The sequence below is a fragment of the Acipenser ruthenus genome, chromosome 11 (assembly GCF_902713425.1).
Source record: "Acipenser ruthenus chromosome 11, fAciRut3.2 maternal haplotype, whole genome shotgun sequence".
Classification (NCBI taxonomy): Eukaryota; Metazoa; Chordata; class Actinopteri; order Acipenseriformes; family Acipenseridae; genus Acipenser; species Acipenser ruthenus.
The window spans coordinates 34,650,357-34,672,865 of NC_081199.1; the positions used below are offsets into that span (position 1 = coordinate 34,650,357).

The window sequence follows — 22,509 nt, forward strand, 5'->3', positions numbered from 1 at the left end:
TCTTTGGTTATTTGAAAGGATGTCAATGTATGAGAATAATACAGGGTGATTAGAGAGTAAGTTTACCACATCAACGCACCATGTGTTGATGTGGTAAACTTACTTTCTAATCACCCTGTACTTTAGGGGAAGCTGCCGATTGGGCCTAGTTATTCTCTTTTCAAAAGTTCATTAAAGACTGGTGTGAACACTTTGAAAATATGCCCTATAATGCTTTAGCTATTACTTCAGTGCAGTCAGGAGCAACATACCCATCCTATATTTATGAATGTAAGGATTTTTGCTTGTTCACTAGTTTAGTGATTTTAATTTCTATACAAGTAATGCAGTTATTTATGACAACAAACTTTATATTTCAGAATAGGGATCTGAGCTTTCAAAGTGGTGTGTTGTGATAATGATAAGTCTTTTTTATTTCAAGAGTAATCCAATGCTTTAGGTTAATACATTATTTTAATCTATTCTTAACATATAAACAAAAAATATTATATATAAAACTTGCAGGAAATTTCATATAGTTCTGCCTAATCCATGCTGACCTAAAAAAGTCAATCACCAACAATACTGGTTTGAGTATGAGAAAATGTTTTGAATTAAATGTAATTAAAATGTTATATAGGATGGAGGTATCCTCTTTTTTACAACATTGAATTACTGCTATGTTAAAATAACTGGAAGCTCGGAGCTTGGCTGTTTGTGATTTTGTGGACAGCAATAGATTTATGATTTATCCTTGAGTGGTTGCAGATATCGGGTCTGAGTGTCCACCCAACATTCTGCTAACAGCTGCTACCCTAAGCCCTGATTACCTTTGTGTTGATACATTAATGTCTGCTTGCCGATGGAGTGAGCTCCTTAGATTATTACCCAAGTTCAAAGACATACATAGTAACCAGCTAAAATAGGGACTGTATTCAAAGCTTTGGATTCGCTGTTTTGTTACACTCCACAATATCTGGTCAATTGCATGTGTGCTGTAAGTCTGGTATTATTGTAGCCATATGTTTCTGCAAGATCATTTTCACATTTGCATTTCACTTACACTTTTATTGTGCTTAAGAATATACCAGCCATCAGACTTCTTCACTGGGAGGAGGTTGGGAAGTGAAGAGGGGAGGATGAGGTGGATGAGGGGAACGGGATATAGATTACAGTAGGACATCTGTTGTGTGAAATTGAGATTAAATGTATATACTGTTTCACTGAGAACTATATTTAACTAAATATAACACCATTTACATTGTATCAGGATGTCAAAGCATCATAGAATCTAACATGGTTAAGCTAATATGTACATGCATAAAACTGGACAAAAATATGGTTTTAAAACTGATTTAAAAACAGCAGCAGAAGCATGGGGTCCAAATGTATTAATATGAAAAATCTGTACGACCTTTTAAAGCTGAAGCAGCAGGAATTAGGTCCCCGTTTTAGTTATTTAAACCCCTAAATAATAAATTATTGATAGCTGCCATAATGAGTAATTAACAAAAAAAGAGACAACAAACATCTAAAAAAAAAGTATTTGTAAAGATCTAAATTCAACTAGTGGCTGAAAAGTTTAATACAGATTCAGGTCACAGGAGTAATGTATACAAGTCCAACCTGTGTATCTTTACAATAAATATTCTGCATGCCTGAAAAAATGTGTTTGTTTGGTAGACATATTTATACAATTATATACAGTATAATGCAGGCTCAAATTCTACAGAACGGTTTGGAAACACAGACCTGCTGTGCAGTCAACACAAATTACCATTTTATCAAAAGTCTTAAGGCTGAGCAAAAAATGTTAATTGGTCATTACAGGGTGAGCCCTGAAAGCTATAGGATTTCTTACACTAAATATATATATATATATATATATATATATATATATATATATATATATATATATATATATATATATATATATCCTATAACTTGTATCCTCATATAACTTGGCTATCGTATAATTTACCCCATGTGAAATGACCAGTTTACTGTTTATTTTTTGTCAGTCAATACAGTCTTTTGTGTCAGCAGAGATTTCTTGACTTAAATGTGCTCACAGGCCTTGCTCTTTCCTCCATGCAAGGCAAGCACTCATCATATCCCATGGGTAAGGTCCTGTGAAAATCGCGGGAATTTTCTTTAAAATTCACGGCAGTGTCACGGGTAAAGTATCATTTTTCGCGGAATGTGCACGGAAATATGTTATAAATTACGTGTACAGATTATTATTATTTTTTTAAACAGCAAATATACAGATAAATGCACTGACATCAAAATTAACATCAAAGTTAGTCAAGCACTTTACAATAGCTTGTGAAACGGTGTTGTAATTAACAGCCTGTAGGTAAAGTGTATCTGCAAGGACAGCTTTCAGTTCTAGTACGTCAGGTGCATGGTCACCATTTAGGTCTTGCAAAACAAATATAATGTGTAACCCATACCGATCTTGTACATCAGTCGACTCGTCAGTGTAACCAGATTGTTTTACCAATTCCATAATCTTCTGCTTGTGATACTCGGCAACTTTAGGTAAGTATTCACGTCTCAGCTGGAGACGTCTGAAGAATTTCCGTAGCTTTTGGTTGTCCAATTTTTCAAAAGAGATATTTGCGCAAACAAACACCTCTGTCAGGTCAAAATTTAATAAGTGGACTTTTGGAATATGGAAGACCATTTTTTGATCCTTTGCAAGTAGAGCAGTCACAGAACTGCTCTGGATTTCCGCCTTTCTCTTTTGGTGAATACTTGCTGTCAACAGATGAGTTTCGGTATTGATCTATGGTAAAGTTGCAGAACGTACAGAAGAGCTGACCTCCATTGCTGTGTAAACTCCTGCTGCATACTGCTTTACGTGATCTGCTGCAGACACATTTTTAGCCTTTTCAGAGACATCCATTTTCTTGTTTACAGTGTGTAGTATTTTAATTTCCCGCTTAGATTGCATATAGTCACATGACATAATCACTGCACAGCACAGTGTACATGGTGAATATTACACGCAGGCACATATCAGAGCTGTACAGTTTTGTTAATGTGATTTTTTTTGTATGAAATACAAATAATTATGAAATTATTTTTATTTCTTAAGAATATTGTAAAAATCGCGGTATTGGGCTAATTTCACGATTTCTGCGCAGCCCGTGAAATCGTGATTTTCATAGGGCATTACCCATGGGATAATCACCTTTATATCATATGCAATCAAGCTAGAGAAGATTGTCACATCTACGAGGTGGACTCTTATCCCAAATGCTTTTTTTTTCTGAGATTTACTTTTTAAAACTTCTGAGGCGAAAGATTAACACAAGTGTACTTATATGCTAAGCAACCATGTCAGCATGTTTGCACTGCTATAGTAACACTTGCATACATTTCGATCTGCGATTGAAAGTACACAAAATATAAATCTCCTGGGGTGTTCTTTGGTTTAATATCCTGAATTGGTTATAGTAAAGTATTTAAGATTTGTATTGACTGACAAAATAAAATGTTAAATTATCTGTAAAGCCTTAAGATTTTCATGATAGTGCAAATACAGTAACCTCATGTTTGGCCGCAACAGATTTATCTTACATCGATTTATCTAAAAAGTATTTACAAAATATAATTGCCTGCATATCATTATTGCTACTGTTTTCGTAGGAAAGTTTGAAATGTTTAAAATGTGTAATCTTATACTAGGGATGTAAGCTATTGATGTCTAGCAGCTTTTGGAATTCAATATATGATTTAATATCTCATACTATACTTAATGCCAATCATCTGTGTGGTTTTTTTTTTTTTTTTTTTTTTTTTTACATCAAATCATCCAGCTTTAAAAAAAAAGTTGGGTATTTGAGATACAATTTTGGCCCAGCCTTAACAAATGCCAGCTCTGCCACAAGATAAACTATCATTAAATCCTAAGAACAAATATTAAACAACAAAAAACCAAATAGTTAATAAACTGTGAAAAAAAACAGGTAATATAAGTTAAGGCTAAACATTTGGCTCCCTCCACTATCTCCCTTCTTCTCTGTTTCCATAAACAAAACATGCATTCAAAAATATTATTTCTAAAACACAATTTCACATACAATTAAATAATTAAAAGTAAATCATTACTTACCCTCTTCTGCATCTGTTATTAACATACATCTCCTTTATTTTGGAAGAGGTTTAGAGCAGAATGTGGCTCTTAGTTTTCTTTTTTAGTGTTATTTTTTGCAAAATAAACATTGTACTTATAAATACCATGCCAGATAAAAAGTATATGCAGTATTCCATGCGCTTTGTGTTACTTACATGCCAGTTTATGGTAATAATTACCTTAAAAATTAAAAAAGTCTATTTTAAAGCATTTATACTTACAGCCAAGAATGTAATGCTAAATTCCTCTCCCCTACTAAATAATAAATATATATTTTCTGTTCTCAAATTTCAGAAACTTTTCAGATTTAACATAGTGCCAAGAGAAAACAAGGTATTCTTGTTATGTAAATCGGTCTGAATTCATTTTTCTCAGTTTCGGGGGTAGATGCCCCTCCATTCTCCCTCCACCAGCAAGTCTTTGCAGTTTAGGTGGCAAATCTGCTACTGATTGGCTCATAAGGTCAGAGCTCATCTTTGTGGTCTTTAATACAAGTTTTTCCTCTGAGTTCCCAGGGACAGAGCTGATACGCTGAAGCTTCATGGACAAATCCCCAAAGCTGTAGGCTTTTTCGGAGGTTGTGGAGCTCATCCTTAGCAACTTTCTGGGCAAGTCACCCCTTCCTGTCATCTTCTGCAGTTTGGATGGTAGCTTGGTACTTGTGTCCTCGAGGGTGTCCAAGCAGTCAACAGAATTATTCTTTTCCCTACTGCTGCTCAGGGAAGGTGCCATCACAGGAGAGGATATTAGAAGCATTTCCTCCTGTTCTTTCACGCTGTACGCGGGTGTTGGAACTTCAAATGTTGCATGGAACTGGGAGTAGTCAACCTTAAAGAATCCTTCTTCCAGGGAAATAACTGGGAAAAAACGATGGCCCCAAAGAACCTCATCTTCAGTGTAGGAAGTCCGTGCCTGACAAGTCATGCCTGAAAAACATTTTTTAAAGAAAAATCAGCGATGGAAATGCCTTTTTATGTCAAACTGAAAAGAACCAGTGATTTGTTGCCCTTGCTTGTCTCTTGTGAAATGAGTTCAGGCAGTCTAGTCCCTTGTGTACTAGCAAAAACTACTCTAAATTAACATTAATTAGGCACAAATGCCATTTATGTCTTTACTTTGAAGGGGTTACGTACTGCGATTTTTAATGTTAATTTTTGCAATTTTGCCAACATAAGAATCTGCCTGCCTAATCTTTTGTGAAGCAACAATACATGTTCCAGAAACAGACATTCATGCATCAGTTTGAACCCCCCCATTGAAACACTGATGTAATATTGGGCTAATACATTACATAACCATCATTAGTCAACCAAAGTGACCTCATTCTGAAAGACCTTCTTTATAAAATATATAGCTTCTTGGGACATACATCTGCTTTTCCCTCCCCCAAAATGTATTTCTTAAATTGCTTTATGTCAGTTACAGAATTGTTAACCAGGAACTACAGCATATGGAACCTTGCACTTTATTGAACAGGTTGCACTGGCTCGTTCAATTCTAATGGTGATGCAACAGTAATTCTTCATGGCTCAGAGGGAGTGTTTTTTGGGGGGGGGGATAATACCAGCTGCTTATTGAGGTAACCGCTGCTTATTAATAACCACTTAGTTTAACAGGTTTTTCAATTCAGCCATGCAATTTAATTTAAATATTCACTAGTAATGCTGATTAACTAAACATCTTTGTTTAATTACAGTAGTCCCTCGCTAAAGAGGACATACCTGGAGATATACATGTCTGAAAATAACGAGGTGTCCGGTTTAAAAACACATTTACAATGCTCAATTTATTTTATTTGTGCTGAAATAACATGAATGTGTTCTCTGCTATATGCCTCTTTTAATCATGTTCTTAATTTGTGTGATTTAGCAGCTATTTGTATTTGTTCTTCTGTTTATTTTCATCCTGTCTGGTGTCAGTATAACAGCTGTTTTCTTTTTGGTTTTTTTTACAGTGTGTCTAATTGGATCATGCAGTTCAGTGACCTAGCATCACACTTGATCGTTCATTATCGGGGGAAATACGTTGTATCTGGCATATCAGAATGTACAGCATAACAGTGTTTGCATTAGCGTGGGACTATTTAAATCTTTATTAAAATCACTCATTTAATAAGGGCAGCCTTTAAAGGCATTAAAACTGAACACAGGGAGCAATGTAAATCTGGTTGTGAATCCTAGCTCAGCATCAAACTCTGCAAAACTCAGTACCAGCGTAATGGTAAAGAGAATTTATTTTGGATAGCATTTACTATTATTTTTAACTGCAGTTCATTCATTTTGGAATCTTGAAAAAATAACAAAATACACTTCTGCTTTGAAGTTTTGTGTCAATGTTCTATAGTTTTCATAATGCTGTATTTTATCCTCTTTAAACACACTTCACTCTCATTATACTAATACAGCAGGAAGCCTTGCAAAATCTGTGTTAGAACAAGTTGCGTTGAAGGAGGTTGGCATACTGCTTATTGCATTTGTGAATCAATGAAGTGGTCTTATATTAGACAATGACCTAAACTGCTTGCCTTGAACAAATGTGGAATGTTTTTGCCCTCTAACAAGCATGTAAAATCCATGCCATAAGGATCACTCAAAAAGTAGTTTTAAATATATTTGTATAAAAAAATACACTTAAAATAGGCAATAAATGTTCCAGCTCAGCATCCATCCACACATACACTTCTCTGTATTTAGGCCTGGATGAAGGGAGTTACAAATAGATGGTCGGGGTTATTCTTTCCTAAACATCTAAAATATTAATAATTTGGTCAAAGGATTCTACATTTCTGTAACGTGGGCTATTATATAATTTCACCAGAAAGAACTGATTTTATGTGTAGAAAATGATGTATCAAAAGATGTAGTTTACAATGGTAAATATGTAAATGTATTCTTCTGAGGATCCCAATACCCTAATACACATCTCTGTGTAACAATCCAGTCATCAAATTGACTTTGCTAACTACTAGAAAGGCTTGAGATTAAGATAATCAAATTACTTCAAATGAATACATTATGAAGAGCACTTGCCCTTCTGTCTAAGCTTAGTACTGTGCAATACAGCAAAACCATTTCAAACAACGCAGAGTTTGATTTACTTATTCATTTGTTATTTTTGAATGACATGCTTTTGCTTTGTTGTCTACATCTCTGCATTTCTTACTGAACATATGCATTATAAGATAATTCATTAATTTAATAAATTCAACCTGAAATTCATATTGTAGATTGGATGAAAAAAATACATTTAAGGTTGGTTTACTTTGCTATCCAATTATGTTCTTCTTAGGATTCAATTTTGCCACAATTGCTGTTAACAGTGGTCTTTCCTATACGTATATACAAGATATCTAGTTTGTTCCTTTGGTCCAGTTATATTTATCTTTTTTTTGTATGTGTTCCGTATATAATGGATACTGTAAATCAGTATTGCATGGATTTCAGAATGGATTTCAGCAACACCTGGATTTTTGTACTGTTCGCATTTTATCCCTTGTGTGACACAATGCCTATGATACAAAAATACAGTGCTTGTCTCTTTTGTTGCATTGTACATATATTGAGCACAGAGATGTTTCTGCACAAGGAAAAACAAATGGCAGTTGCCATACAGTAGTATCCATAATGACACTGCTCCACTAAGCTTTTATTTCAATTGATCCTAGACTAATTTAAAAATAATTGAACATTGTCTGCTTGTATACACTAGAGCCAGCCCACTACTGAGGCAGGCTCATAATACCATAACCATTTTTTTTACTTGCAGACCAGCATCAGTGCAATGGCAACTGGCCTCTGAGGTACTAGGATCGAATAATAAGCATCTTAATTAACAGGGACTACTTATACTATATGAGCCTTTGTTTACTAATTGCATTGATATGATTATATTCTGTGTATTACACACCACTGCTTGCGTAACGTTAGGTTACTTACCGTATCCTTGGTTCCCTGAAAGAGAAGACGACCACCAACATACTTATGGAATATCCCTGCCTTAGGTAGGTATTCACTGAGCATTTTATATCAGAGCTGCCGATAGGCCCCTTCCTGGGGTGATGTCCTCGGTCCTGCCTACCGAGGGATTAAACAGTCAACCCACGGAAGCCATTTTCTCTTTTGCGACGAACCCGTGAGGGTGACCGATGCGACCTCGCTGGTTGGTGGTCGTCTTGTCTTTCAGGGAACCAGGGTTACGGTAAGTAACTTAAAGTTCCCTTTCAATTCGAAGACGACCACCAACATACTTATGGGAAAAGTATACCAGAGCAGTCCTGAGGGAGAAGAAACGGCAGCAGATGAGGGAAGCATCAGAACTGCATAAGGTTAGCGGTGCGAGCGTGCAACCTCAAGGACCCTTGATGGTCCAGGCCCCAGGGAACACGTAACGCTGATGGACATGCACCAGCTCCTGATACAGGGTTAATCTTCATATGCTCTAAAGTACATTGCAGCTAACTAAAGCATTCTTAATTATAAAAGTGGCTTTATTAAAGCATAAGAAAGATAGAATCTCAAGGACTGGGCTCCATTATAATAAAGGTTTAGCAAGTACCGAGAGCATTGCAGAAGAATAACAATAATGCTTCAGCATTTCATATTCATACTTTCACACACATTTCCAAGGTTGATCTTGTAAAAGCTTGATGCTTTTCTTTTGCTAGCAACAAAAATGTAGATATTTATTTGAAATCACTTAATGCACAGCAATTAAAATTCCCACAAAACCATGTACCATACTGTACATCACAAGAGTTTTTAAAGCCATTGGAAAATAGATTTATACTAATACACCTGGACTTGACACCAATATATAAACCAATATAAACCAGTTGTACATGTTATAATACTGTTCATGGATACCAGTAGATGATTTTATAGTAAAATTAAACACATGACTTCTTAAAGTGAAGTATAAAGTGAAGGAGAACTGATGCAAAAGTCAGGGTTTATCAGCATGAACGGAGCAGGCTACCTGCATTATTGCTCTCTCTGTGCAACAAATATTGCCAACAAGAATTGGACACTGAGCATTTCCCATAATGCCAATTTTTACCTTGTGGAATATATATTAACTGAAATGTATGTGAGTTCTTCAGACATGTTGTGCTTGGCTCGAGATTTTTTTGTAAATTAATGATGTCTTCCTAACTGACATTATTATTATCATTATTATTTATTTCTTAGTAGACGCCCTTATCCAGGGCGACTTACAATCGTAAGCAAATACATTTCAAGTGTTACAATACAAGTAATACAATAAGAGCAAGAAATACAATAACTTTTGTTCAAGTGTGACAAACCACAATTCAATAATACAGCGGATAATAGTGATAGTTACATCAGGATATGATTAAATACAAAATACTACAGGTTAAACACTTGGCAGATTACAGTATTCTGAAGTACAGGATTAAATGCAGTAAAATAGGGGGCAGATAAGAGCAAAGTAAAGCACATTTAAATGAAGGGTGATAGTGTCCCAGGATACAAACAGAGGAGTTCTACAGGTGCTGTTTGAAGAGGTGAGTCTTAAGGAGGCGCCGGAATGTGGTCAGGGACTGGGCAGTCCTGACATCTGTAGGAAGGTCATTCCACCACTGCGGAGCAAGGGTGGAGAAGGAACGGGCTCTGGAGGCAGGGGAGTGTAGCGGAGGTAGAGCCAGTCTTCTAGTGCAGGCGGAGCAGAGAGGTCGACATAACCATGTTTCAGATTTCATTTAGAATGGATTCTAAAATAAATCAGTCCAATGCAACATATGCATGTACGGTATACAATTGTATTGTACTAAGGACTAGCTTATATTTATAATAATTCATTATTTAATACTTTGAACGGATCTGTGATTGGTCTATGTTTCTTTATTACCATACCTGTAAATGCTACAGTCACTTCATTGTCAAACATCAGTTTTAAACCATGATGACCTTCACAAGCGACTTAGTGATTTTCATGATATCCCTTGTGTCACCTGCTGTGATTTTTTTTATTTGTTTGTTTATTAAATGTATGTTTTTTTTTTTTTAATAATCACATTTATATTAGAGAGAACAATATTCTAATTCAACCCATCAAGTCTTAATTGTAATATTGCCAGACAGCACTCGTATGAATCATGCTGGGGTTTACTGTGCAGGATAGCCAAAAAAAAAATAAAAAAGGCTGTTTAATGATATGCTGATTACAGCTTTCACCATAGTTGCAGATGTGCAGCACTGAACATCAAGGGATATCTGCAGGCTGTTCTCAAAATTATTTCTGCTTCAAATGCTAAGCATTTTCAAAAGTGTCATTTAAAAATAACTAAGCCATGAATATATAATATATGCAAACTGTACTGTAGAGAGAAAAGAATGTTATTTAGTTTTTTTTCTTTTTTTTTTTTGGAATTGAAATATTATGTTGTATGATTTGTTTCTAGCAATGTTAAAATAAAAATAAGTCAAACTAATCTGTTAATAGATTACATGACTGGAACATCATTTGCATGCTCTGCATTATCGGTACAAATTTTTTTAAAGTAATGTATTTGTACAGAGATGGCATCATTAAACATGTTAATTGTGCAACAGACTCAAGTATTTCTGATTTGTTGTTTCAAAGTTAAGCATGAGCTCATTAGGTCGTTATCGGAGCACTGTGCCAGTATGGCGTAAGATATGATTGATATCCAACTTGCTTGTTCTAGAAAGTTTAATGACGTTTCAATGAAAAAGCCAAGTAAGGTCAAAACAAAACCGATTCTCCAAAAGATATTTTGGGCACTCAAAATTAACACCGAAAAGTAGATGACATGTATATTTTAGTACCTAAACATGCATAAAAGCATAACTTTTGTGTTTCATCTAATCAACATCTGCTGCATTGAAATAAGAAAATAAAAAATGAACATCTGGTTTTACAACAATTACTGTCTTGCTTTGAATTTTTGCCATGACTGCATCTGAAGATTTTAAAATCACCCTTTACATTCCTTTATCTGGCTTGATAAATATTAATATCATCAATCCTAGAAACAATGTCATCTCCAAGAAAACATATGAAACTAGCTTGCAATACTGCAACTTGTTATAACGAAGTACATATTTTTTAGTAGTCAGTTTCAGACATTGAACAACCTGTACAATCACAGCCTTGTTCACCATTACTGTTGTAAAATGGTCAGTACTTGTAAGACCAGATCTGCTAAAATAATTGGTCCCAGAGGGTTAGGACCACATTTTCACATATCTTCAAAGTTAAGGTCTACCAAAGTGATTGGGTTTTGTAGGCCACTGGGCTAGGATCATAAAATAATCTCTGCAGTATTGGTATACATCCTGTTCCTGAATTAGTCATTTCAATATGTAAATTAACATATATTTCTGACGTTTTTTTTTTCAGAGATGAATTTGTGTTTTTGGCTGGGCCATCCAACAAATTTAAAGATACTGAAACAGATATTACTTTGTGACAGTAATGACCTACATGGATACCCATCAGTAGTACAAGCATACATTAAATCACTATTTGTTTTGCATGCAAGGGATCCAGCTATGACAATTTCAAAACTATCAACAGTGAGTTTTGAACATTGGTGTGGTGGTGAGTTGTACTAGTTAAGGGATTCATCTATTTGGAAAGTTTTGTTATAATAGCTAACTGTACAAAAATAAGACTGTTGTTCCTATGACAACCAGATCTACCAATGTGTGCCCTGGAGCTCTAACATCAAGGTGTTTTGAGTTACCAAGGCATATAATAACATACTTCAGATGCACAATAGCGCATCTGGTTCCCAAATTACAAAGCAAACAAAGCAGCCATTAGAATAGCCATAGGCCCATTTCAAAGGACAATTAAGATGCACATAATTGAAATATTGATGTATATGAAATTACAGTGAGGTTTTTGGCTCATCGCTTTTCTTGTTTACAGACACATATTTGTATGTAGAACACTTGCTGGGCAGATATGCTTGTTCATGCAACAAAGCCCATTTAAAAACGTGTTTGAAATACTGACTTACACAACCCCATATTCAACAGCATAGTCATGACTGAGCTTGCACTGTTTACACTTGTAACCAAATTAAATGTCGCTTCGTCCTGCCTTTGTCTCAGACACTCTGTTGCTGCCTCTCCATCTCTCATTCTCTTGCTCTCTATTATACAATTTAAAAAAAAAACAATAGCTTTTGCTTAGTATGGCTTGGAATGGAGACACATGTTTGTCTGACCCTTATTGACATATTTCAGGATTAACCCCTTTGAAGCCTCCATTGGCGATGTTCGATTCCCCTAGTGGTCTTTGGGTAGCCATAAGCTATGTTCGTTTTTGTGCTACGCATAACTACAGCATTCCGTCATGAAACTGCACCAAACGTCATACAGAGACAGTCAAGCTTTTTGCAAACCTGTGACACGAGTCTCTGTTTACTTAAGTAGCTTGATTGATAGGCTGTTCGCTTGGAAGATAGAGGCTTTGATTGGTGTTGTAGCTGTCACTCACCCGCATTCCCAGATCGCCTGAACAGTTTTATTTTTTGGCCCAAAGAAAACTTTCTATTTCTATTTTTTATTTCAAAGGACAACGAAAACATCTAATACATGTAAGTAACTAAATGTGTGATATTCTAAACTGTCTACAAATATGTTTATTTAGAAGAAAATGCATATATAAACTGTAACACCCCATGTACAGCAATCTCTGTATTTTACTGTATATATTAATTCTTTCAATTAGATGTATATTTTTATTGTATTGCTTTATACAGCTAGATCTGTATTATAATAACTATGTTAATACATTTGCTGAATGTATGGGCTGATACTATGTTTTATATAATTTATATATTAGGGCTGTGTCCAAAGGTTCGAAGGTTCGTTCACTAGCCAGGGATTCGAAGATTGTTTTAAACCCACGAAGGTTCGTCAGATGGGTTCACGGACTGTATGTTTTTTTTTTCTTCTTCCTGTTAACAGAAACTGTTTGACAATGTGTGAATACTATCAATCACGCATTAAATGTCACTCACATGTTGATACGTATAATGCTTAGAATCTGCTACCAACTCATTATACATTACGTACAACTCTACATGGCGCCGCTGCTATGTATGAAGCAGGGTAACAGTATCCAAAGCAGTGGGCTCGTACCTCTAGTGGCTATATTGCTTCAGTAAAATCTGTACTGAATACCTAGTGTACAAGACAGTGTAAGAGAAGTGCTATGGTTGAATATATTTGAAACATACAAAATATACACTAACACTAATCATTTTCATTTCAAAAAGCCCCTCCAGCTCGTGTTAACCAGAAGCAAATTTCTCCACAGCAAAGCGCTGTATAGCGTAAGCTGTATTGAAAGAAATGTCTCGAAACCCCTCTGCTGTATGGTATGTTTTTTGTTAAATGCCCAGACGACCAAAAAAAAAAGTTGAATGCAAACTGTGCAAGCGTCTCGTATCATGGAGGCATAACCAATCTCTGGGGTCACTTGACAAGTGTAAGTTCATATTATTAGTAGTAGTAAAATGTGACTGATAACCTGCTTGGAACGGTGACTGTTAAATAAAGCTTTGTCCGCTGCAGTTGGTGCTGTTCTATATAACGTATTTTTAAACTACATGTAAATGTTTTATTCCATTTATATTGATTACCTGTAAAATAATAGGATAATCAATCAAATATAAACAAGTAGCTATGGTGATGTCACAAATAAATTATGCAAATGAGTACCATTCAAGGTTCAAACCTTCCTTCGGTAATGTGTTCCGAACCTTCGAAGGTCAAAATGTACCCTTCGTTGTAGCCCTAATATATATGCAATTGATAGTTATATTGTTATGTCACCTGTAGACATTTTCATTGCAGTTATTTACTATTTTACCATGTGGTGAAGTTGGTTATATTGAGTATAATAGCTACAGGTTAAATAATGAATGTTCAATTGTGAAGAAAAAAAAAAATCCCTTTAGTTTACCCCAGGGTATCTAAGTGAACATAATTTATTTTATAAAAGTGCTCTTGTTGAAACAATAACTTTTTTTCATATTTTAAGATCTTCAAAAAAAAATGTTTTGTTAAGGTGAAAATGTAGTCGTGTTCTGGCAATGAACTGGAAATAAACACTCTACTGTCTCAAATATATATTTTTTATATAGCATTTTAAAGACAGTGTGGTCAAAACAGTCATAAAATGCTTGTGGGATGACAGCTATGGCAAAAATGCTTGGCTGTAAAGGGGTTAAAGAACGGTAGAAGTCATACTGTCTTCTGCGTCACTATCTTATGGCCCCAGATGCTTTTAAATGAAGGAAAAGAAAAACAAAATCTAATTATATAAACTGATAAAGTTATTATCTTGACTAATCAAATTCTACAACTGTTCATCAATAAAAAGTAATGCCAACAGGATTGATGTTAATTCCATAATTCCAATATAAACTGCCCTTCATCTGTCTGATGATTTATTTTATTAAGGGTGGCACATATCTGGCACTGCTGTACGCATATGCATTCAATTCTGTATACCCATCAACAAGTCATAATATTAGACTAATAATAGTGCTTGGAGCAAAAGTACAGTACCCATCACCAGGGATTCAGAACAGAACGGGAATCGGAATGAGAAACGGAAAAAAAACTGCCTCTGTGTAATTGGATAAATGTACATTTAAGTAGATGTGCTGAGTTTGAACCGCATACAAGAGGAAAAAAATAAAAAGCGACATTGTTACTCTGTCCTCTCAACCAACAGAGAACCCGAAAGGGATCATTTCAAACATTATTTACAGAGAAATGCGGGTATGTGACAGCGAGAGATGACAGGTTTGATGATCTGTTAAGGTTGAACGCCTTTCCAAATTCAACGCCATTGAAAATGTTTAATTACTTCTGACTTTCCGCACAGGGTGAGAGACCCTCGACTCCGACCAGAAATTATGTCTGTCAGAAGTATGTACTGTAAGTTTTGTAATCTAAAGTAACATTTAAACTCATCAGCAGTCAAAAGCAATAGTCTTTATATTACTGGTTTTGGTGTACTATTTAAAAGCTCTTGTGTATGTTGATGTAGCTAAAACTGCATTTTTGGTCAACCTGGCCCATGAAATGTACTAGAAATGACCTTGCCAAAATCGTAGCCTTAGTCATACGTAATTGACTACTTGGAGAGGAATTTTTTCTGCATATCTTCTGTTTAAAACTAGCGATGCAATAAGAAATATGTAGGTTATGGTTAATATATTATGCTTTGAAGAGATGTTTGTCACAAAAATGTTTTTTTATGGTATTACCTTTCAAATATATGGCAGATGTGTAGAGCCCTGGGGTTTTTTGTTGTTTTTTTAAGGTAAAAAACACCATAGAGTTGAAAGGTGGAACAGAATGGAGAAAAAAAAAAACAAGTGGCATATTTGATGGAGCCGTGATCTCGATTAGCTACAGAGTTTATTTCAGACAAACATCGCAAACAAGTTATTACATTGAATGTAAGGGCGCTAATCCATCAAGATTGTTGTGAAATGTCGTTGTTTTGAATTGTTTAAAAAACAAACAAGTTGTAAACTCGAACTCAGACTGCTGTCATTTTCTTTTAAAGGCTGCAACGTAGGCATTGTTGTTTCTATAGGAAGTAAGTGCATTAATTGATCTAGACCTAGAGATAACCCTATCTAAACAGCAAGACCACAGTCAAATATCTGTCAAGGAAATGCTTCTTTTAACGAGTTGTCTAGATTCAAGACTCTTTCTGATGATTGGAGCATTTGAAGGCACATTATAATTAAGTAGCATGCCCACAAGTCAGGAAAACAGCCCTGGTAAGACACAGTTATATGAATGAATCCTACTGGATATCCAAAAAGCATGACTAGATCTTGTCACTGCCCTCAGGGTCTTACATTATATTTTAAAATCAATTGGGGTCAAAAATTGGAGGGTGGCTATGACATAAGTCATAAGTATACAGTGATATATGATGCAGCAGTCTTAAAAGAAGTGGGCCAGAGGAAATGTTTGAGGTTACTCTAGTCAATCAGAGAATGTGTCAATTAAGTATCTAAATGTGGCTGAGAAAATTGAGGATGTGTACATAAATTACATTGTATCTCTTGTAACCCATGCCTATCACTGGCTTTCAATTTCCTCATGGTGTAAAAATGAAAAGCTTTAATAGTCAAACAGTTTCAGACAGTGCCATGTTCACAAAGCATTTATCCTAGGTCTACGTTTGTACATTTTTTTTTGCACAAACTGCTAACTACTAATGCTACAGAACAAATAAGAATCAACTATGAGCTCTTTGATTAACTTGCTAAGTTATTTAGTTGAAGCTTTGTAACGTCAGCGTTTTTTCTTTTTAGAAAACAATATGTGTACACTACACTTAGGACTGGGTTTGTGAACATGACCCATGGCCTTTAGGCTCAGCCATTAAACATTTCATCAATGCTTTTATTGGCCAAAGCAACCGAGACTTGCATCTCCCACCACAAATCAACTTTGAGTATGCATTTGTTATATTCAATGCATTTGTTATATCTTCAGTAGAGTAGTTTTACACTGATATAAATCTATTTTTCTCACCAAAAAATGTGATCATTGTTTACATTATAGTATCATTTATTAGATCTCTGTTTACAGATGTATAGATCATTACATATAATGCAGTCAGATGTTCCATACCTATTGATCTATTAAAACAATTAAAACAAAAACAATTAAATTTGAAAATCGTTAGCATGTGCAGTCTGTTAAATTTGAGTATTTTTAAAACTCTATGTAACACATAATGTATATGCTTTGTTTCACATACTCTACCTGTATGGGAAAATGTCTGATTTTATTGGAAAATTATTTTCTTTCGTAGTAATATTGTGTCATTGTGCTTTAAGTCATTAAGCCTTAACATCAAATAATTTTCCAAAAATGACAGGATCTGTAAGATCAAGCCTGACTGTTCCTGATCAGCAAAACATTTGCTTTAATTCAGTCACAAAATTCAGCAGATGTTGATTTGCTGAGTAACAGGAGTGTTCTGTCTAAATTGATTGCAGGAAAGTTGTACAACTCCCCCTTTAATGTGAGCACACATCACAGGCACTTTAATTGGATTTATATTCCCTTCAATTCAGCTGTCGAGAGATCAAATGCTATTTTCTGTGATTGTTTTCTCCTTATAAAATATATGATTATGGCACCCACACATATCATGATTTTATAGTAAGTGTACAGCTCAACACAAATGCATTTAATTCAAATGAAGCAATTTATTTCTCTCTGATGCCTTAAATCAACAGTTTATCAATATGGATAATGGCCACTTCTGCTTGGTTGTCAGACCTTTGTAAGTTAACATAAATGTATATATATATATATAGTGGTTTCAGGCTAATACAGCCTGTGGTTCATAAAATGTGTAATCAGTTGTTGTCCCAGAATATAGTAACCAAGCAGCATTTGCAAATACAATTCCAGCATGTAAGCTTTCTAACCTGTTTCACTAATACCCACCAGTGTAGCTCACTGAACAAGACTCTAGTGTCAAGTTTGCGTTTGGCAAATGCCAAGCAATTGTAACCGAATATGAATCACAAGATGTACATGATGTACAGCAATTGAATTCATTGCAAATTCATCCCTACATCTGTGACAGGGTAGCCGAGTGGTGATGACGTCCCCAGACCAGATACGGAAGCTGACAGATATACAACACAGCCAGGTACTCGGGTGAAGAAAAAGAAAACGCACTGCGGCACCATTTTTATTAAGCAAAAATAAATAAAAAGGTTGAACAAAAAAAAAAAAAAAACACAGCTCACAGAGTGTTTAAACAGAACAAATCCTGCCCACTGACACCAACAAACAAATAAACGAGTACCGTGCTGGTGCTTCCAGCACACGTAGCAATTGTTATCTTTTACTTCTTACTTTTGTTTCGTTTTTTATTTCTTTCTCTCTCATACACGCTCCTCCTCTCGAACACCCACCCTGAGTACAGAAAGCTGCAGGCTTATATACCGGTGACCATCTCCAGACTAGCAAGAAACTAATCAATGAATTCATCTGGAGATGGTCACCTTCTGCACAAGTTTTGTGGATGGGCTTCTAACCTCATCCACGCTGCCACACAATAGCAAACACAGTCATATTTTTAAATCAACACAAAATGCATTTAAATCATACATTTTTAAATCATAATACGCTGTGTTTTAAGTAAACACAAATACTTTTTAAATAACACAAAATACACCCATTTTAAAATAAACAATACATATATTTACACGCAAGGCTTTGCCCTGCTCCCTTTAATTATGTGCAGGGCTTTTCTCCTGCCCTGCTACAACATCTATTCTGACAAGAAACAGAAAGAAAGAGTACATTTTCACACAGAGTACCTGTACATTTAAATAAATCTCTAAAATAGACAGTAGAAAAAGACAACTGTTTCAGTAAAATTTCATTTTAAAACAGATATGTATGATTTAAGTGGTGACTCTTTTGTATCTATTGTAACTCAATTAATCAATTTACAAAATACTGTAATAGTGTAACGCTAACCTGCGCAATATTATATAACAATAACAATAATACCAATATTCATAATACATTATTTGTTCATGTTTACGTTCCAAATTCCAGTTCAAATATTTTGCCTAAACCATTTTTTAGTAATAAAGCCAATATTATAAAGTTTGCGAGGTTTTCAGCCAGGATATCTATAGTATCATTAATACAAATGCTGAGTACATCATTGGTCAATCTATAAAAAAAATTACTGGCAAGTTCCCATCAACCTGTAAGGTATATAAACCTATGATGGAAACTCAATCCTGCCCTGCTTTCAAATTACTACCTCCTCCCCAACCACCACCACCTCACTTCCAGCCTTGTCTGAAGGGGGGGAGTATACGATGCTACTCTGCCTGTTATTTTTTGTTCACCGGGTTGAACACATCGCATCGATTTATTATTTTATTCTTTGTTTTTTTAGCAGGCGGCACCGTAATGCTCTGAAAAGGCTGTGCTCCAACCATTTTTACTCTGTTAGATTTTGTAATATAATAAAGGTGGTTATTTTATGCAAGATTGTCCTGACTGAAATTGCCTTGATCATAGTAGCAAATCCAATTTTTGTATTTTCATAAACTCAAACAACTTTTTATTCTACAAATGTTTGTGATGAAGAGAGCCCAGTCTCTGGCAGTATTATTTTGTTTGTAGAGCCTTTACTCGTGTCATATTAAGCTTGACAGACATTCACCTTAAGAGATTTAACACAAAATATGGTAAATTAGAACCAGAGTTGGGTAGTTTGAGAAGGAAAAATACACCTCACCATGCCATAAAAGCAGCTATTACAGATACATCCCATACAGAGATAATCTGTTTCTATGGTGACCATCATCAAGTATTAAACATAAAAACCTACTATAATGGTTTTAGTGCCTGGCTTATGCAGCATTATTCTCTCAAGGCTGAAACCAGCACAGTTCTACCCTGTGTATCAGCTGGGCTAAATATGGCAATCGAAGTTGGTGTAAACAGTAGAGCCTTAACTGTTAAGTTTAATTAGAACATATGTGAAATATTCTTATATGCAGTGAAGAGAACAAAACAAATCTGATGACAGATTAATAAAGCTGTGAGTAGGAGAAAAGCCCATAACTGAACCCCATCAAATACTTGCAGGATTTGGTTATGAAAATGTCATTCACTCAGCAAGAAAATTCCAATTTCAAAAATTGGACCAATTCTCTCATATTACTGAATTGCAAATGGTACGTTGAAATTTCGTTCTGTTTGATATTTTATTTTAAAACACTGAAACTCAAAATCAATTATTGTAAGGCGACATTGGTTTTATGTTGGGAAATATTTTAAGAAAAATAAAAAACTGAAATATCTTGCTTGCATAAGTATTCAACCCCCACACATTAATATTTGGTAGAGCCACCTTTCGCTGCAATAACAGCTTTAAGTCTTTTGGGGTAAGTATGTACCTGCACACAGTGTTGGAGTGATTTTGGCCCATTCTTCCTGGCAGATTTGCTCCATGTTGTTCAGGTTGTGTATATATATATATATATATATATATATATATATATATATATATATATACAGTATATATATTGTGGCAGGGCAACTAGCAACTAAAATGTGTGTTTGTTGCAGGGAGAGAGTTAAAATCTCACTGCCAAACTAAATTGTTAATTATTTTATTGTTTAATTATCACCCGCACCTGGTAATTATTGTAAATTAGTGCCAGGTGCAGGGTTTAAAAAGGGTGCAGCCAGTTTGTTCTGGGCTGCTGTGTGTGAAGAAGCCCGCTTGATAGTGTGCTCAAGCTTATAGAAAGAAAAGGTACTGTGGGAACCTTTTGTTTCATGTTTGTTTAAAAACTGTGTGTCTATTGTTAATATGTCAGGTAAACGGCTTAGCCATCCTGCAAGATAGTTTCGGTTCCTGACGTGTTCAGTCAGCACTCCAAAAAAGGAGTTAGGTTTTTGTTTATTTTGTTATTAAAAATAGTGCATAAGCACTTTAAAACCTCCAGCCTGTGAGTTCTGGGCCTGTTTGAAAGAGGCAACGAACCAGAGTGAGTTGCAGCTCGGTTACTATATATATACAAAAAACATAAGGCTTAAGGCATTATGGTTTACACAGAATGATGGCTAATACTGTATTACCATTTATATTCAGTAACAAGTACCGTAAAGGGTCATCCAAAATTATGATCAAATACAGCAAGCATACACAGCATGTTTTTTTTTCTATCTGTCACGCCTGTTAGTTCCGGTGTGTATACCTAATTTAAAAGTGAGCTGTATTTAGATACAATTAAACTAATGAAGCAAAAGTATCAAAAGAAAATGAAAACATTACGGTCGTGAACCTGGAATGAGCGAAAGGGATGCAACAGACACGGGCAACCTCATCCACAAAACAACATGATAGTGATTTGAGGAAGACTGGGCTTTGTTAAAAAAGTGTACACTGCCCATGAAACCAAGGACTGTGTGACAGGACTCTGTAGAAATACGGTGCCGTGCAACCCACAAGGGTTTTTTGCAACAGATTTTAATTTTTAGTGACTTTCTTCAGCCAAAGCCTGTTTTCATAATAATGATGTGCTTGCGCCAATGTCCCTGAGACAACACAAATAAGAATGAAAACTTACATATAATTACCAGTGTTCTCAAACTTTTTGTCCCTGGGGGAAATTTAGCGCTAAAGGATAGTGGTCTTTAACAGCTACTGTAAAAACACAGACCAGATGTACTGTGAATATTATTTTTTAACAGCCACTGAAACTTTATCCTGGCAGTCAACCAGAATTTTCAGATGTTGTTGCTGTCTTTGTGGTAAATTCCATTTACCTCTGCACTGGCCAGATATCTCATGGGGTTGTAACAGCAAGTATTCATTTTTTCAAGAAAGCAGAATCTAAATTGGGTGGCATTAAAAAGCAGTGGAACCTAATCCCCCAATTTTTACTTTTATCCAACCACCCTGTGCCCTTTCTTCTGAGCACCTGCATTTCTCTTATCCTTCTTTCTAGCTTCTATGCTAATCTTGTCCTACTTTTAAGGGTCATCTTATTTTTTTCAGTGCTATACTCTGGATTTAAATCCCAGAAGTCACATTCTGGAGAACTATGCCATTGCTGATGTCACACACCACTTTCCTATATTTTATGTTAAACTCTATAAAGCAACTAAGGACAAAGGTTCAGGCTCTTGGATGAAGAAAACCAACAAACATCTAAAATAGGAAAAGAGCAAAACAACCACCAAACAAAAACGAATTAAGCACAAGCAACTTGAAACAGAATCTCTCCAAAAAGCAAAAGGTTGATGTAAAATATTTTAGAGAAATTTTGAGATGTTTTTCAGTGTTAGAAGAGAAACATGAAATTGAGCTGATAGTTTTGGTAAGTGTGAGAGAAAATGTCAAGCCTAACAAAGCTTAACAAGAAAGACATATGCTGATTGAATTCATGGTTACCAGCCGACGGTTTTCACAGGGGAACAAAGTGACAGACACCTTCAACAGTACAAGGCACCTGTACACTGACCCAGGGCTCATTAGCTTTAATCAGAGCCTCCTGTATTCATCTGAGCTGATGGCTGACTTCCCAGCTGAACTGATATTAACCCTCTGAACTACCAGATGTAGAGGGCTCTTGCTGAATCCATAGCAAAATTCCTGTTAAATCTGTTAAATGATTGCGGCTTTCAAGTTTTTTTCAAAGCTGTACTCCTTTATACACCAGGAGGAAGAGTATATACATCACAATGTATGGCTGTATGGGAAGCAAGCTGCAATGGTTGCTACAGTGAAAGTGTGGCACTTATCAAAGTCAGAGTCCTGATCGGCAGTAACAAATTATTATTTTTATT

The 22,509-nt window shown here is 35.3% G+C and overlaps 1 protein-coding gene across 1 annotated transcript in view; it reads right to left on the minus strand.

Moving 5' to 3' along the window:
• Nucleotides 1-3,093: 3,093 nt before the first annotated feature.
• LOC117426270 (G protein-activated inward rectifier potassium channel 1) overlaps nt 3,094-22,509 on the minus strand; it is a 35,894-nt gene continuing 16,478 nt past the window's right edge. Inside the window, exon 3 of the mRNA XM_034043684.3 lies at nt 3,094-5,049. Within this exon, the coding sequence (XP_033899575.1) occupies nt 4,466-5,049 (584 nt within the window). The 3' untranslated portion in view covers nt 3,094-4,465. The remainder of the gene's footprint in view (nt 5,050-22,509) is intronic.